The sequence below is a fragment of the Hippocampus guttulatus genome, chromosome 6 (genome assembly GCF_054856545.1).
Source record: "Hippocampus guttulatus isolate MCC_2025c chromosome 6, RoL_Hgut_1.0, whole genome shotgun sequence".
Lineage (NCBI taxonomy): Eukaryota > Metazoa > Chordata > Actinopteri > Syngnathiformes > Syngnathidae > Hippocampus > Hippocampus guttulatus.
The window spans coordinates 9,048,050-9,064,005 of record NC_141266.1 but is presented as its reverse complement, the minus strand read 5'-3'; the positions used below and the strand labels follow the sequence as shown (position 1 = coordinate 9,064,005).

Here is a 15,956-nt window from a genome sequence, read left to right as displayed (position 1 = left end):
ACTCCATGTTGATTATGTTCAGAAGAATATAAATAAAGCCATATAACTAATACATATTTGATATACTGTATATTTTTTACATTAGTAATTCATTTTACACATAATTTTACACCTAATTTTACATTATTTTTGGTACTAAATTAATTTAAGCAACAAAAAAACTGAGGAGCCATTGGGAGCCAAAAGAGCTGGCTCTTTTTAGTGAGCAGAGCCAAAAGAACCGGCTCTCTAAAAAGAGCCGGAATTCCCATCACTAGAGACTACAACTCCCATGATGTCTGCGGTGGTTGCCATGGTGGTGCTGACGTCATCCACCCTTGCACAGGCTGCGCCTTCAACGAGTAGAATTGTAAGGAAACCATCGATTCTTCACGCTGACAACGCAGAGGGGTATCAGCTGGAAGTTGAAAGCCAAACCCGCTGGTGTCTACCATTACATAGGTAAGAATTGACGGAAACACACTGCAACAATCCTGTCGCGTTAGCACGGGAGATTGCTCGCCTTTTTGTCGTGTAATACAGCGACAAATTGTCCCAGTTATAATTGTAATTGACCTTGGGTTTGCTGGAAAACGCCGACAATCGTCACAGTCCAGGAACAATGGCCAGCTCCACAACAATGAAACCTATCTTATTAGCTGCTTTCAACTAAAACCCGAGGAAGGCGTGTCACGTCGAAACTCAGCTTATGTACGTGTGACTGACTCCCTGCCAACTAACTTCTACCTGTTGGGCTGTGTTTGGTCATTGTCCAACAATAGCTAACTACAAAGAAAACCCAAGTTGTATTGTCTCGATTGTTGCTTTTGTCGCGGATTCTTTAAAGGAATCCTTGTTAGCTTTCGTGATTCTATACGTTTTGAGATCCCGAACTTTGTTGTATTTCCTATGATTCTAACGCTAATTTAACAAGAAAGAACGCTTGTTGGCATCGGACATTGTTCAATATTCGAACAACCTTTGAAGCATTTTGACAAATGCCGTGCCTTCGCAGTAGTTAGATAAAAGCCGCGTGTGGAAACTCCTGGCCTAATGTCAAACGTTGTCGAGGTTTGTTTCAGGAAATATCTCGATGTCGTTCTGAAAACGGGTCACGAACTCTAATATTATCGCGTACTTTACTGTTTTCGACTACGTAGATTATCTCCTATCAGAACTTCACCAGGATTTTGGGGATGCGTGGTGTAATCGCTGATCGCCGGCACGATATAAGGCCTCATCGTAAAAGTTTTCTATTTGGCACGTAGCCCGCGCTAGTAGGGCGAGACTCAGGTATGGAATTGGGTGTGGTGTATATATATGCAGGAGAAAAGTAGTGGGGGGGTGTTTGCCTTGCAGCTTTGTAAGGAGGGTTAGAACAAGTGTGTATATGGCATTCCAGTAAGTTATTTGTCCCGGTTGCTATTTTACGGTCATAGAATACAGTACTTAATAATTGCATCCTTTACTTGTAGCCTTCCATCACTTCAGTGAGCAGGCGAGACGGTTCTTCACTTGGTTTGTAGATGGGGATAATCAGACACTGTGCAGTCATTTAGCATCGTGAAAACCAAGTGAAAAATTAACCCAGTAATGTAAACTCCTAGATCAGAATCGAATAAGATGAAGAATAGATGTATTTTTTTAAACATAACCCTTGTTAAGCTTGTCAACAGAACCAATTTATTATTGAAGATTTCATCACTGTGTGGTCTTTCTGGAACTGTGGTTTGGTTTGTCTTGAGGCTCAGGATTTGTGTGAGTCTCTTCCTGAAGCACCTTTTTTCCAAAAAGACTCAAAACTCATTCCTTACGCGGACCTCGAAGTCCAATTCTATGTAATATCGCACCTTTAAGGAATATTTTATTTATGATGTTCTTGTATAATAATATATATTACCCCAATGCTTACGCCATCCAACCATTTTTATTTGGGGATCTGCTTATCCTCACATGGGTCGTGAGGGCATGCTGGAGCCTCTCTATCTATCTATCTATCTCTATCTCTATCTCTATCTCTATCTCTATCTATCTATCTATCTATCTATCTATCTATCTATCTATCTATCTATCTATCTATCTATCTATCTATCGTATATACACACACAGTCAAACCTCGGTTTTCGTCCATAATCCGTTCTAGAAGGCTGTTTGAAAACCGAAATTGCTCGAAAACCGAAACAACGCTCTTTCCAAAAAAAAAAAAAGTTTATTGAACACGTCTGCTCACAATGGAAAGCGACACGAGGAATTGTCACTTCCTCGTCTAAGCGAGGAAGCGTCATTTCCTCGTGTAAGGAAGACGAGAGGAGTCAAGTGGTGCATTGAAGTGCGCTCAGTTTGTTCGAGAACCGAAATTTGTTCGTCATCCGAGGCATAAAAAAATCGAAACTTTTGGTCGAAAACCGAATTGGTCAAGAACCGAGACGTTCGAAAACCGAGGTTTGACTGTGTGTGTGTGTGTGTGTGTGTATATATATATATATATATATATAATCAGGGATGAGATTTTTCCGCTTTTTGGCGGAATTACGCTTTTTTTCCAGTCAAAATTTTACATATTTATATATTTTATATTGTTCCAAATCCGTAAGAAAAATTCTGGGGGGGGGGGGGGGGGTCCGTACTTGTCTTCAGCAGATTCGGGGCTCGTAATGTTTACAAGTAATGTTTGCAAGCATCCATTTTGAATCCCGTTTTTTATTGCGAAGCGTTAGTTTGTCGTTACTTCCTATATGGGCTAAAACCAATGTCTTACTTGTTGTGATTGGTCGCTATGTCGGCAAATGCAAATCACAACCAGTCCATGTTCGCCTTCCTAAATTCCTTTCTCGCGAATGCCGAATGTTATCGAGACTCGTGACGAAGCTAAAGTGCGTCAGTCAGATGCGGATCTGAAAAACACGTTTCGATGGGACTGGTTGGATAGAAAGCTGACGGTGTCCCCAGTAGAAAACAGTAAAGAGGAACCATTGTGCTTGTGTCGGATTTCGTGAAAAAGCTCAATATCACCGGTAAAGCTCTGTGTACAGTGTGCGACGAGGCCATTCTATACGGATCAAGAGGATGGAAAGCTTTACAGAGTCACGCAACCTCGGTGAAACACCGAAAACAGACATTTCTACTGAAAAGTAACTACTCTATCTCAAGCGCTTTTCGACAGCCTGGAGCATGTGTAAAAACAAGAGGGTTGGCTAAAAAGAGAGTGGAAAAAGACGCAGTGGACCAATAAGCTTTTAGCGCTTGGTAAAAAGCTTAAAATGAAGAGAAAATAAAGTATTCTACCTCATGAAACTGTATATAGAGGGCTCCGTCCTTTTAGCAATTACCCACAATGCACGACCGGCGGCCATATTGGAGGGCTGTTATAAACAAGCCATACACAAATATAATTCATGTATGGCTTGTTTATAAATATATAATTAGTGTATGGCTTGTTTATAACAGCCCTTCAATATGGCTGCCGGTCGTGCATTGTGGGTAATTGCTAAAAGGACGGAGCCCTCTATTGTTGTATATAGTTTAAATAGACTATATAATAAAATACATTCATAACCCATAGATAGTAAAGAGTGTGGGACTTCACTATCACTGTATGAGGTAAGAATCAACAGCTTTTTTTTCACATTTACACAACACTTTATGAATACAAGTAATGAACAAATCTTAAATATGGCAGGGAATGTGTTTCCTTTTTTAGTTTTGATTTTGAGCAGCAAATTTGAAGTTACATGTTGGTGCTCACCAGGAATGCATAAGCAAAATTGCACAAATTTTCACTTGAAAGAATAGTGAACAATCTTGGGATTTTTTTCTGTTCAAGTTTCAAATAGTGTGTAAATTGAATACACTTCATCTTCAGCATGTTTAGTGCCACTTTTGTAAGTGGCCCCGCCCCCGTCACGGCCACCCCCCCTTCTGTTTTTTCCATCACTAGCCACTCTCATCCCTGATAAGAAATATATATATATATATATTAGTTTCATTATATATATATATATAATGAAACTAATGGGAATATATTTGCACATTTGGATTAATTTGTAGCTTTGTGACCTTTAAGTGTTCAGAAAATAATAACCGGTCACAGGTTATCTACCCAGTTTAATCGTATTTCATGTATCATCTTCTAAACTCAGCTCTGATTTACATAACGTGATCCCACAATGCACATTGATTTGCGTCCTTGTGGTCGTAAATACAGCACACTTGAAATATGTGTAATCATGCAGTAATTCTCACATGTCATTTTTATACAATAAAATGACACGTGGCAAGTAGAGTTTATAACTAGCTGTATACAGATGTTATATTGTAATATTACAAAGTACGTCTGTAATAATAAGAGTAACATCTATTTAACAAATATAAATCATTCAACTAAAGCAGTGGATCTCAACCCTTTTACAGCAAGTACAGCCTAAAAATGTCATTTCAGAGTTCCCAACATAATGACGACCCATCAAAATACAGTAACATAGTGGGTTGAAGTGTTCGGAAAAAGTGAGGCAGAGGTTTTATTCCTGAAATATGCCCGCATTTAATAATACTTAGCCATTGCAACATTATGCAAAGTTCAAACATTAACACTGGTTAAATATAAGAAAATAAAAATGCAGTAAAGCAATGATTCCAATTAAATGTTGTGTGTGTGTGGGGGGGGGGGGGGAGTAAGATAGAAATCATACTTCCAATAAATGTTTTAAAACAAACACTTTAACATTTAATTTCTGTTTTTTGTTTCCCTCAAGACATTAAATTTGTTAGAATACAAGTGATACCAATCTGTAAAGACTGGGAAGAGTTTAGTGCTGAATTGCTTGGATATAGTGTACAGCTATTTTTCACCCTCCTAGTTATGCAGATTTTTTTGGGCAGGGCTGAAACGTGGACGAGCTGACGCAACCAAGGAACAGCATGAGTCGCTCCTCCCTGTTGTAGGTTTGAAGTGCCCTCATGTCATCAGTGCAATTGTCATTTCCTTGTTGATAGTAACTTGGCCCATTTCTCATACTACAACGTAGCTTGGTACAAGCTATACCTTCAACTTGAAAAAATACATATTCCCTGGGGTTTTAATGTGTTTTGTGTCATTTGGACAAGAATGGGCTACAATGTGAACTCATGTATGGTGCATGTCACAAGACGGCGGCAAACCATAAATGTGATGTCGTGGCTTGCTCCAGTGTGGCTAGGAGATTTTCATTCTGTTGAGCCACATTGGCGAAGAGGTTTCATCACCTCGTGCCACCCCTGAGATGGTGTCCTGGTAGCTTGGAGTAGACGGCAGCCGGAAGCTCGTACACCTCCGTATTTTCCACCGGAAATACCTCACGACCCGCCGTGCATAAGGTCCATTCACCATTTAATTCATATTTAATGCCCATTATTTAATTTTCTTTTTCTGTATATAAATTGAGCTTGATTGTTTTCTTTCTATGTTTAGGTTGTTTCATAACTTCAAACCGTTCAATATAATTTATATGTCCCTCACTTGGGCCGCTGTCGGCTGAATTTGCGGCAATAGTTAAATTGAAGAGAAGAGTTTGTTAATAACAGTCATGATAACAGTCAAAACTATCAACCTAAAGTAATTTCAGCATTCAACAGTGTCATTGGCCATCAAAGAAATGCCTTTAACAATACAATTTTGAATGGCTTCAAGGATGTGCTCACTAATTGTCATTTGGAATAATTTGGAACGTCCAAACTGTTGCCATCATAAAATCTTTAACTGTGTAGGCCAGGGTTCACAAAACCTTAAGGATCATTGAAAGGAGCTTTCAAGTGATGGACATGGTGATAGGAAAGGTAGGACGGAAACGGAGATAATGTTGAAAAACTATCCAATGAAAATCAGGCATTGCTTTTTGTGGTACAACAGAACCATTCAATAACAAAACAAATTATATGGACAAAAATGATGGTAACCATAGGAACGATGCAAAATACTTGTGAAACCAAGGTGTATCCACATTAAAATAAAATGATAAGAAAACCTTTATTTCTCTCACAATGGAGAAATTCCCATATTATGCTTTCAAAACAAAAATACAAGCACCGCCGACCGATATTTTACATTTTATCATGTCTTCATAAAGACAGTGAGGGCCGGTCCAGACGAATAAGCTCTGTGTTGCCCGCAGGCCGCATTTTGCCAAGGCTGCCGTATATGATACCAACATTTTGGGGTACTGCATTGACATAATTGCAGCCACTGCAACAAACATGCAAGCTGCAACATGTTTTAAAGCAGCAGCATGGTGGCCGCTGCCGACAATTTTAACTGCGATGTGAATGTACATTGCTTGGGCTAATTCTGCCCAAAAAGCACAGGTGAATAAATCCCTTGTGTCACAGTGACGCAAATTTATTGAGACTATGTAAAAGCTTTACATAGTTTGAGCTTGACTTGCTGTTGTATGGAGTTTGTTTCATGGGTCTTCAGCCAGTTCAGTATTCCCTTGACTGATTTTTGACTCCCTCTTTCCTTTTTTAAATCTGTTTTTCCAGTGAGCCATCATGAGCGAGGAATCCAAGGAGAACTTGATCAAAAAGGCCAAACTGGCCGAGCAAGCAGAGCGGTATGACGACATGGCTGCAGCGATGAAGTCTGCAACTGAGATGAGTGACAAGGAACTGAGCAGTGAGGAGCGCAACCTGCTTTCTGTGGCCTACAAGAATGTAGTTGGGGCCCGTCGTTCTTCTTGGCGTGTCATTACAAGCATTGCAGGGAAGGCCGACGATGACAAAAAAAAGGAATTGGCCAAAGAGTACCAGGAGAAAATTGAGGCAGAGCTCAAGGGAATCTGCAAGGATGTCCTGGTGAGCTTTATTTTGTAAATCATACATTCAATTCCTGTGAGGTTTATGAAAGTAGTTGTGGTTAAATCTGTACTTTTTAAATCAGAAAAAAATACAGTTGGGTGACTCTTGTTAAAAATATTTAGGAATGATCATCAAGGTTTTACGTCAGGGACCCCCCCCCCCCCCCCAAAAAAAACATGGACATACTATTTTGGAGTGTGCCATTTTTTAGAATTAACCAATCACATTTAAACTAGTGGTCAATATATAAGTTTGTGTAGCATGCTCAACAAATGATTTACACCCCAAGAGATTTGTTTGAACATCTTGAGGTCCTTTCAGAATCAATATCCGCATTAGAGATTTTTGAGGAAAAGTGGGAGGGAAACCGAGATAATGTTGAAACATTATCCAGTCAAAATCTGGAATTGCTTTTTGTGGTAAAACAGAAACATTCAAAAACAAAACAAATTATTTGGACAAAAATTATGGCAACCATAGGAAAGATGCACAATACCCAAAACTAAGGTCTGCGCTAAAATTTGCATCACAGGTGTCTTTCCGTCTGCTTAATTGGTTTGATATTTGGCTCAGTGTGTACCGCGCTACACATGGACCACAGAAAGCAAAGAAGAATACTTTTTTTTCGGAGATTAGAAAATTACAAACACGTAGATGTATGAGTAAGTTTTGTCTTTTTTTAACATTGTTTTTCTGCTAGGATCTCTTGGAACGTCACCTCATTCCAAAAACCTCTTCGGCGGAGAGCAAAGTCTTCTTTTTTAAAATGAAAGGCGACTACCACCGCTACGAGGCCGAAGTGGCAATGGGCGAAGACAAGCAGGGTATGTGAGGATTTATCACATTTAAGCCATCTGTTGACGCGGTAGTGTTTAAATCTTCGTCTTTCTTATTCATTTGCTTGCGGCATATTTCTTCAGCGTTTATGTGCAATTCCCATGGTGAAAGTTGGGCTCTGTGGGATGATGCATTAAACCGCTGGTCACCAAACTACGGCCCACAGGCCAGATCCAACCCGCCTCCACATTTGGTCCGGCCCCCCTGAACAATACCAGAGAGTCTTTTGATTTATTTTTCATCTATGTGTATTTGTATTTTATCATAACTTTGGGCTTTTGCAATAAAATATTCCTTAGTTCTGACGTATTTTCATTATTAACTATTCGTTAGTAACTATTTCATAAACACATATAACGTGACATTTGTTACCTCTTTCTGCGGTCTGTGCCGTTATCTGGCAACCCCAGAAGAAAAATCCTAGACCCACCCCTCTCAAAGAGAACATAATCATGGCGAAAAGGTTAGGTAAGAGAATAAAATGATTCAGAATACAGGGAATTTAACCCAAAGTGGAGAAACAATTTTTTTTTTTCTATGCAAGGTGGTTGTGTCATCGGTTAGGAGGCAGTGGCGAGATTCAAGGAATATATTCTGCGGAGACGCTATGAATCCCGTCACAACGACAAGTACGATATTTTGCATGGCCAAATGCGAGCAGACAAACTGTCAATGCTAAAAAGAGGAATGTTAGCTCAGCAAAATACATTTGTACGCCAAGCTCAGCTGAACCAGCCATCTGTTTGGGCTAGCTTTCGGTTTGCTCAACTGATAGCAAGCAGCGCTAAACCTTTTTACTGATGGAGAGTTTGTCAAGAAAAGCATGAAAGCTGTCGCGAAGGTGGTGTGTCCCGAGAAGAAAGACGTTTTTAGTACCGTGAGTCTATCAGCGAGTACAATCACCAGATGTATCGAAGGAATCGCAGGTAATGTATACGCCCAGCTGCAGCAGAAGAAGAAATAATTTGAATTGTTTTCATTAACACTGGATGAGATCACGGACATGCAGGACAGAGCGCAACTGCTAATTTTTGTTTGTGGAGTTAGCGCAAACTTTGAGATGTGCGAGGAGCTTGCAGCCCTCCAAAGTCTCAAAAGGACTTCGACGGGGGAGAATGTTTTCAGCAAAGTGCACCAAACTATGGACGAGTTAGACCTGGGCTGGTCAAAGCTGGCCAGCAACACAACTGACGGTGCTCCGAGTATAGTGGGCGCGTCTCGGCGATCTAATTGGACGCATGAACCGGCAGATGGAAGAATGGAGTTTCAAAACCACTGCCTAATTGACCAGCAAGCACTGTGCTGCAAAGTATTGACTTGGGATTCTGTCATGTAGGTTGTGTTGTCAAGCATAAATTTCATTAGCGCAAAGTTGATTATTATTTATTTTATAAGTCGTGAAATTTATTTCCTGCCTTTTTTTCTGTGAAGAACCCAGGGAGGGTTATTTCGTTATTATTTATTTCATTAATAGTGTTATTATTTCTTCCCTGACTTTTGTTCTGGGAAAAAAAAATCAGAAAAGTTATTTGATTTTGTGTGGGTTTCTGGGAAAAAAATCAATTTTTACGTTTCGGTACTCTTAAAGTCACACTTTTTCTGTTTCAAACAAAAGCGAAAAGTTATGTGGCCCTCACAGGAAAAGGTTTGGGGACCACTGCATTAAACAGTTTTAGGCACACTTGCAACAAAACAGTCCTCACTGTGCTCAGGCTGGCAACGTTCAAATTGTTATCCTAGTGTATGTACAGGGTACCCTGTTTGCTGAACAATTTTTTTAAACATCCATCCTTCCATTTTCTAATCTCCTTATCCTCATGAGGGTCGCGGGCGTGCTGGAGCCTAACCCAGCTGTCTTCGGGCGGGCAGGAGGCAGGGTACAGCCTGAACCGGTTGCCAGCCAATCGCAGGGCACACAGAGACGAACAACCGTGCGCCCTCACACTCACACCTAGGGACAATTGAGTGTTCCATTACCTGCCATGCATGCTTTTGGAATGTGGGAGGAAACCGGAGTGCTCGGAGAAAACCCACGACAGAACATGCAAACTCCACACAGGGAGGCCGCAGCCAGAATCGAACCCTGTACCTCTGCACTGTGAGGCGGACGAGCCCTTTTTTGAAACATTTTGAAATTTTTAGAAACAATAATTATTGATGGAAGCATGTAGGTTGATGCAATGTTTTCTCACTTGAATGGATCTTCCACAGAGACATTGTTTGGATCCAAAGCAGCTCTGTAGACAGATGTTAACATTGTCAATTTAGTTCACATCAAGTGACCTCAGAGATTAAAGACTAAGCTCTTCGAGTACCACACATCGCTTACTTAGTGTTATTTCAGTGTGATGTGTTGAGGATAAACTGAATGTTGTATTTGGAAGACACACTGTATTTTGGTTCTTTGATGTCTTTGACTGTAATTTTTATTTGACTTCAGAAATCAAAGCTGCGGAAGAAGCCTATAAAAAGGCTTCTGATACAAGCAAGGAACATCTGCCGTCCACACACCCAATTCGTCTTGGTCTTGCACTCAATTTCTCTGTGTTTTACTATGAGATCCTCAACTCGCCCGACAAGGCCTGTGAACTGGCTAAATTGGTAAGAGCTCATGACATATGTTCTGTCATTATCAATAATTGTATTTTTATTCGAACACTCCCAGGCAGGTGACTGTTACTAAAAACAAAAACAAAAAAACAACGCATTTCATGTACAATTCATCAAGGGTATGGGCAAAGAATGGGAATCTGCAGGGCAGAGAGAAGCACTTTTAAACGGCACACGCTGCAAAAGTGCATCCCATGCCTCGATCATCTTAGGGGCCGTTATGGCTGCTGCTCATTATGGCATGCGTGTGTCTGCATGTGTGCGGTCACGGGTCCATCGTGGGAGGTTGGTTAATTGAAAAGTAGATCTTCGGTCAAAAAGGTTTGGGCACCCATGCTCTACAGGATGCACTGCAGGGGAAAAACTTAAGTTATTTTGATAATAGGCTAATATAGCTAATATAGATACAGTGGTACGTCTACTTACGAACGTCTCTTCATACAAAGTTTCAAGTTATGAAACGTCTCAACGGGAAAATATTGCCTCTTGTTCCGAAAGAAATTTCAAGATACGAAATGTAAAAATACAGTATGGACTGCTCCTTGCAGTTCCGAGTTTCCTGAACGCAACATACTTGTAGCTGCTCTCCCATTGGCTATTACCGAGCGTCATCCTGGCATGCCATTGGCTAAGAGGGACTTCTACCGTATGTGTCTGAGTGTGTAGATAGATATGTGTCGATGCAGTCTGCTCGTCATTCGCCCCTCGTGTCATGAGGTGTGTTCCGATAGTTTTATGTAAATCACCCAGAAAAAGCGATCACCAGTCGGCCGATCGCTCAATATGCTGACATGCCTTGGACATTTTCGAAGGATTATTAAAAGCCGACAAAAGCAAATGCCCTTGGATCAGTTCTTTACAAAACGGCAGGCAAAAACCATTTCTGAGAGAGAACATGAAATAGAGGGCAATAAACGACGAGGATGCAGTTAAAAGTTATAAATGACCATCATTTTTATTCTTTAGTCTTTGTTTTTTTACATTATGCACAACTCTCATTTTAAGATTTAAGATATCCTTTGTTTCCCACACTGGGGAAATTAGATAATGTGGCAGTGCTCTTGACAATTGTTTTTCACGTAATTTTATTTTATTCAGCAGCCTGACAGCAGTCGGTAGGAACGAGCGGTGGTATCTCTCCTTCTTGCAGCGTGGGTGTAACGGTCTCTGGCTGAAGGAGCTACCCAGTGCTGTCAGGGCGGGCTGGAGGGCGTAGGAGGGACTTCCATCATAGCTTTTAGCTTAGCTAGCATCCTCCTGTTGCCCACCTCCTCCAGAGTGTCAAGGGAGCAGGCCAGGACAGAACTGGCCCTCCTGACCAGTCACTCCAGTCTCTTTCTGTCCCAGGCCGAGATGCTGCCTGACCAGCAGACAGGCATAATGGATGGCCGAAGCCACCACCGAGTTATAGAATGTCTTAAGGAGTGACCCCTGAACCCCAAAAGACCTCAGTTTCCTGAGTAGGAAGGCACTGTCCCTTCCGAATCAGGGCATCCGTGTTGGTAGACCAGTCCAGTTTATTGTTTAGAAGAACACCTAGGTACTTGTAGGAGGTCACCCTCTCTATGTCCGTACCCTGGATGTTCATCAGTGCAGGGGCGGACTGTTTCCTCCAGAAATCCACAACCAACTCCTTTATTTTTATTTATTTTAAAATAATAAATTAATAAATATTGTTTTTATTTATTGTGCAATAATGTAATTGTAACATGTATTTCTTACATATTTTGATGTATTTTTATTCTTTCGGAAACATGTCGGAATTTGGGAGGGGTTGGAACGAATTTGGGCATTTGACATGGAAAACACCTCTCGACTTACCAAATTTTCTAGTGAAGAAATTTCTTCCAGAACCAATTCATTTCGTAAGTAGAGATACCACAGTACAGTAACCTTCATTACAAGGCTTTTAATTTTTCGCGGCTCCAGACGTATTTGGTTTTTTTAGTTTTTTTGTCTTTAAAATCCATAACCCGAAAAGCTGTTATTTTATCTTTCAGGCTTTTGATGAGGCCATTGCCGAGATAGACCAGCTGCAAGACGATGCTTACAAAGACAGCACTCTTATCATGCAGCTACTGAGAGACAACTTGTCAGTAAGTTTCTCTTTATTTACAATGCTGAGCCATAGGTCCATTTATTATCCATACATTTATTTCTTAAACACGTGTATAGATGTGTTTCATCAACATTCTACAGAGTGGGCCATAGATTTCCATACGCTTGCTGTGGGTGTCTGCCAATGACACCCACCTGTACACCACTAAGGGCAGACTCCACACAAATTATTTTTGCCTGGAGAACAGTCTCCCCTAACTCAATTTTACGGGCACAAGCAGAAGATTTAAGGATGCTCCCTGTGAATTGACATTAAAAGTAAATATTCACATTCCTCTTACTTAGTCTCTGTATTACTGCTAATGTGCAGCAGCTCATCCCCAAACGCAATATCCTGCCTTCTTTTGCCATGACAGTCGCCTGAAAACCATTTGGGCCCATCAGGATTTGTCTCCTGTGAAATTTACCGGGGAGAACCTAAGCATAGGTAGTCCTATTAGCCATTGTTCACTATTAACGAGAGTTATGTGAAACCTTTAGATTTGCACGAGAACCCTAACAACCTTTCACAAATTAGCCAGTCACAGTAGGACTACGTTTTTTTCCCCCGCTCTGTGTGTCAACGGGCAACTTTGACAATGTTTTTAGCGATCACCACCCCACCATCGAAGCCAAAGCACCACCAGGTGATGATCAGCTGACTTTTTCACCTTGAGAGTCCAAGACGTAGCGCCAATAGTTCGATGACATGAGCACAAAGCCGATCATCGAACTGCGGTCTAGGGTTTCCTGGTGCCAAGTGCAGTTATGGAAACCGGAAAATGGTGTGTGATGGACAATCCGTCATAAGCAGATATGTCTAATAACTAAACACTGCTGTTCAGATCGGAGTGAGGTTCCTTCTAATCACACCCTTCCAGGTCTTACTGTCATTGGCCATGTGAGCATTAAAGCCCTCCAGCATAACAAAGGAGACCCCAGCGGGTGCCCCCTCCTGGGTGGGTACTGTGGCCTGCTGTTCTGTGCACATTCACAGTCAGGATTCATCAGTCCCCCACCCGAAGGCTGCGTGAGGCTACACTTTCATCCAGGGGCGTAAACCCCAACGTGTAGGCACTAAACCTTGGGGCAATAAGTATTCCTGCATCTAATCGGTGCCATAGGACTGTTTGGGAGCCCAAGATGTGCATCAAGGTGAGCCCAACTGATTAGTTGGATCCTCTCAGCCTTGCACGCCGGCTCAGGCTCATACCTCTGAGAGGTGGCAATTCCACGGCCCGAAAGCCATCTTCTGTAGCTGAGGATAGGATTGCCCAGGTCCCTGCCTCCTGCTGCCCTCCATCTTACATTGCACTCGAACCACTTGGTCTCTCTCCTATAGGGGAAGCTTAAAATAGATAAATATGAAATGAATGTTGTTTCTCTACCTTCTCATCAATTCTCTGCATTTCTTTCCTCAGTTGTGGACATCTGAGAAAGAGGGTGAAGATGTATAGAAACCCAGAGATCAAGCAAAACTGTCCTCTGTGTCCACCTGCCATCATCCTGATTCTTATTCATCAGTACATTGAGACCACCATAACATTATTGTTGGCCTGCTCTCTCCAAACTGACTTTAATTCAGCTCTGTTAAAACTCATATCGCTCCTTTGGGCTTAGGTTTACATGTTTCCTTTCGTAGAAATTATGAGGATGAGGGCATGGGCTACAGTTGGAATTTAATGGGTGCTTGTATTGTTAGCTGCTAATCGGGCGGCTTTTTTTCCCCTGAGGGATGTAGATTTCATACTACTATGGTGGCGGGGCCCATAGCAAGTTCTCAACCCTTAAAAATAGGAAAGCAGTTATAGTGTGTGCGTGTGTGTGTATCTCATTCTATGGTTGTGGTTTTGATCCACTTACATTATAATAAAGGTGAATAGCACAAATATCCCCTCACAAGATAGGGGACGTCGGCTGCTTAATTTTAGACAGGAATGAAAACAGATTCCAAAACTCACAGGTTACATTCCATCAATGTCAAATGCTTGAACTTTCCACTGTTTGAAATTCTTTGCGTGTGTGTGGGGCGGTAGGGCGGGGGTGATGAAGAAGGCTTTGTTTTGGTGATTTCCCTTTTTATATTTCAATGTAGAAGTTAGAAATTTTGGATTCCACACCTTTTTACTGGTTTTCTTTTGGCACAGAAAAGTATGCTTGTTACTTTTTTCTACTTTGCATTTACGACTCTCCCTTTTGTCAATCCTGTCAGTAAGACAATTTGCGGAAATGTGAGAGGTTTTGTCAGGTTAGCTGGCTTTGTACGCTTGATTTGGAAGCACTCAAGCAATCCTTTTTTTTTTTTTGGGAGGGGTGATGTGGAGTAAAATAAAGAATGAACATAATAAAAATTTTAATTTGTCAGGTTCAGAAGTTTGACTGGAGCGCTGTCTTTATTTAACAGTACTCTGTCCACAGGAATAATTGTACACAAATCAGAGGATTTTCAATGGTTAGTTTTCATGATGTAATTCAATGATATTTGTAGACTTTATCTCACTAATATCAGTATCTTCATGTAAAATGTTGAACTTCATTTGCTTTGCTGATCAAAGGTGGTTATCCAAAAATGCAGACCGAACAAAATCTACAGCGGACGTTTACAGCAACCACACCTGAACAAACCATGTGCCAAGGTTACAAAGACGAGACTATACATAAAAACTTATGTGAGCATCTTATCATATCTTATCTTTTCTCTTTTTATATAACTGTATTTGTGGAAAAACATTGTTGCTCCTGAGTAGACCTCATTTCTAAAGTCCCTCCAAAGTACAAATAAATATCTTGTAAATTTGATGTACTATGAAAGTTTTAACTACCGTACCCTGTCAAGTTTGAATGCTTTAAAAAAATAATAATTTTTGGTCCAGTTCTGCCACAGCACTTGGTGGCAGGGCACGTCACGAGCAGTTGAAGTGTGCAATAAGTGTGATCTGTCCATTTCTATTAAGTTTTTTTGGATTGTAATCATAAGCTACATATTAACACTATATGCCACATACTGTATGTGCTGTGGGTGAGTGGCTGCAGATAAATAATTATGTCAATAAGATACAAAAATACAATTATTGCCCACCCTTGCTTTAGTTTACATGTCTTCCTATCATTTTTTAAAAATCTTTTCTAGAGGTACCACAATTTTTATTCAGTTCAACCACAATTCAGAATCTGTCTGATTTTCAGAGGTGAATGTTAAGGACATTTTTATTTATTACCTTTGACGTTTTAATGTTATATCAGTGACCATTATGGGGTTTTCTTTGATTAAGAGGGTTACCAACAATTCTGTACATGTGTGTGTGTGTATTCATTTGCGAGGGATAACTAAACCTTCCAAGTTTTGATACGCCACACTGCACAGTTTGTCAGCTCAACATAACCAAGTAATTAAATGTGGTCCGAACAAATCTATGCTTTGTGACCAAATTTCAAAATGAACATCTGACAAATGTGGGTTAAAATTCATTTTGGTGTATGTTGATATAAACTCACTGGCAAGTTTAGTTTGGCCGGTGAACCATGAGACAATCATGTCAGTCGGATATACTTTACACTAAGTTTTGTTCTCAGAGATTTCCAATACATTTTGTGAATGTTGGTAT

The 15,956-nt window shown here is 40.7% G+C and overlaps 1 protein-coding gene across 1 annotated transcript; it reads left to right on the top strand.

The window, feature by feature from the left end:
* The first annotated feature begins 304 nt into the window (after nt 1-304).
* LOC147203448 (14-3-3 protein beta/alpha-B-like) lies at nt 305-14,724 on the top strand. Its single transcript, XM_086114201.1, has 6 exons — nt 305-441; nt 6,493-6,804; nt 7,508-7,631; nt 10,085-10,245; nt 12,255-12,350; nt 13,773-14,724. Exons 2-6 carry the CDS (start codon nt 6,502-6,504, stop codon nt 13,806-13,808), a joined length of 720 nt encoding a protein of 239 aa, XP_085970327.1. The 5' UTR covers nt 305-441; nt 6,493-6,501; the 3' UTR covers nt 13,809-14,724.
* Nucleotides 14,725-15,956: the final 1,232 nt, after the last annotated feature.

Coding starts and splice junctions, on each gene's coding strand:
- LOC147203448 (XM_086114201.1), top strand. CDS start 6,502: ATGAGCGAGGAATCCAAGGAGAACTTGATCAAAAAGGCCAAACTGGCC. Junction 10,246..12,254: donor CCTGTGAACTGGCTAAATTG/GTAAGAGCTCAT, acceptor TTTATCTTTCAG/GCTTTTGATGAGGCCATTGC. Junction 12,351..13,772: donor TACTGAGAGACAACTTGTCA/GTAAGTTTCTCT, acceptor TTCTTTCCTCAG/TTGTGGACATCTGAGAAAGA.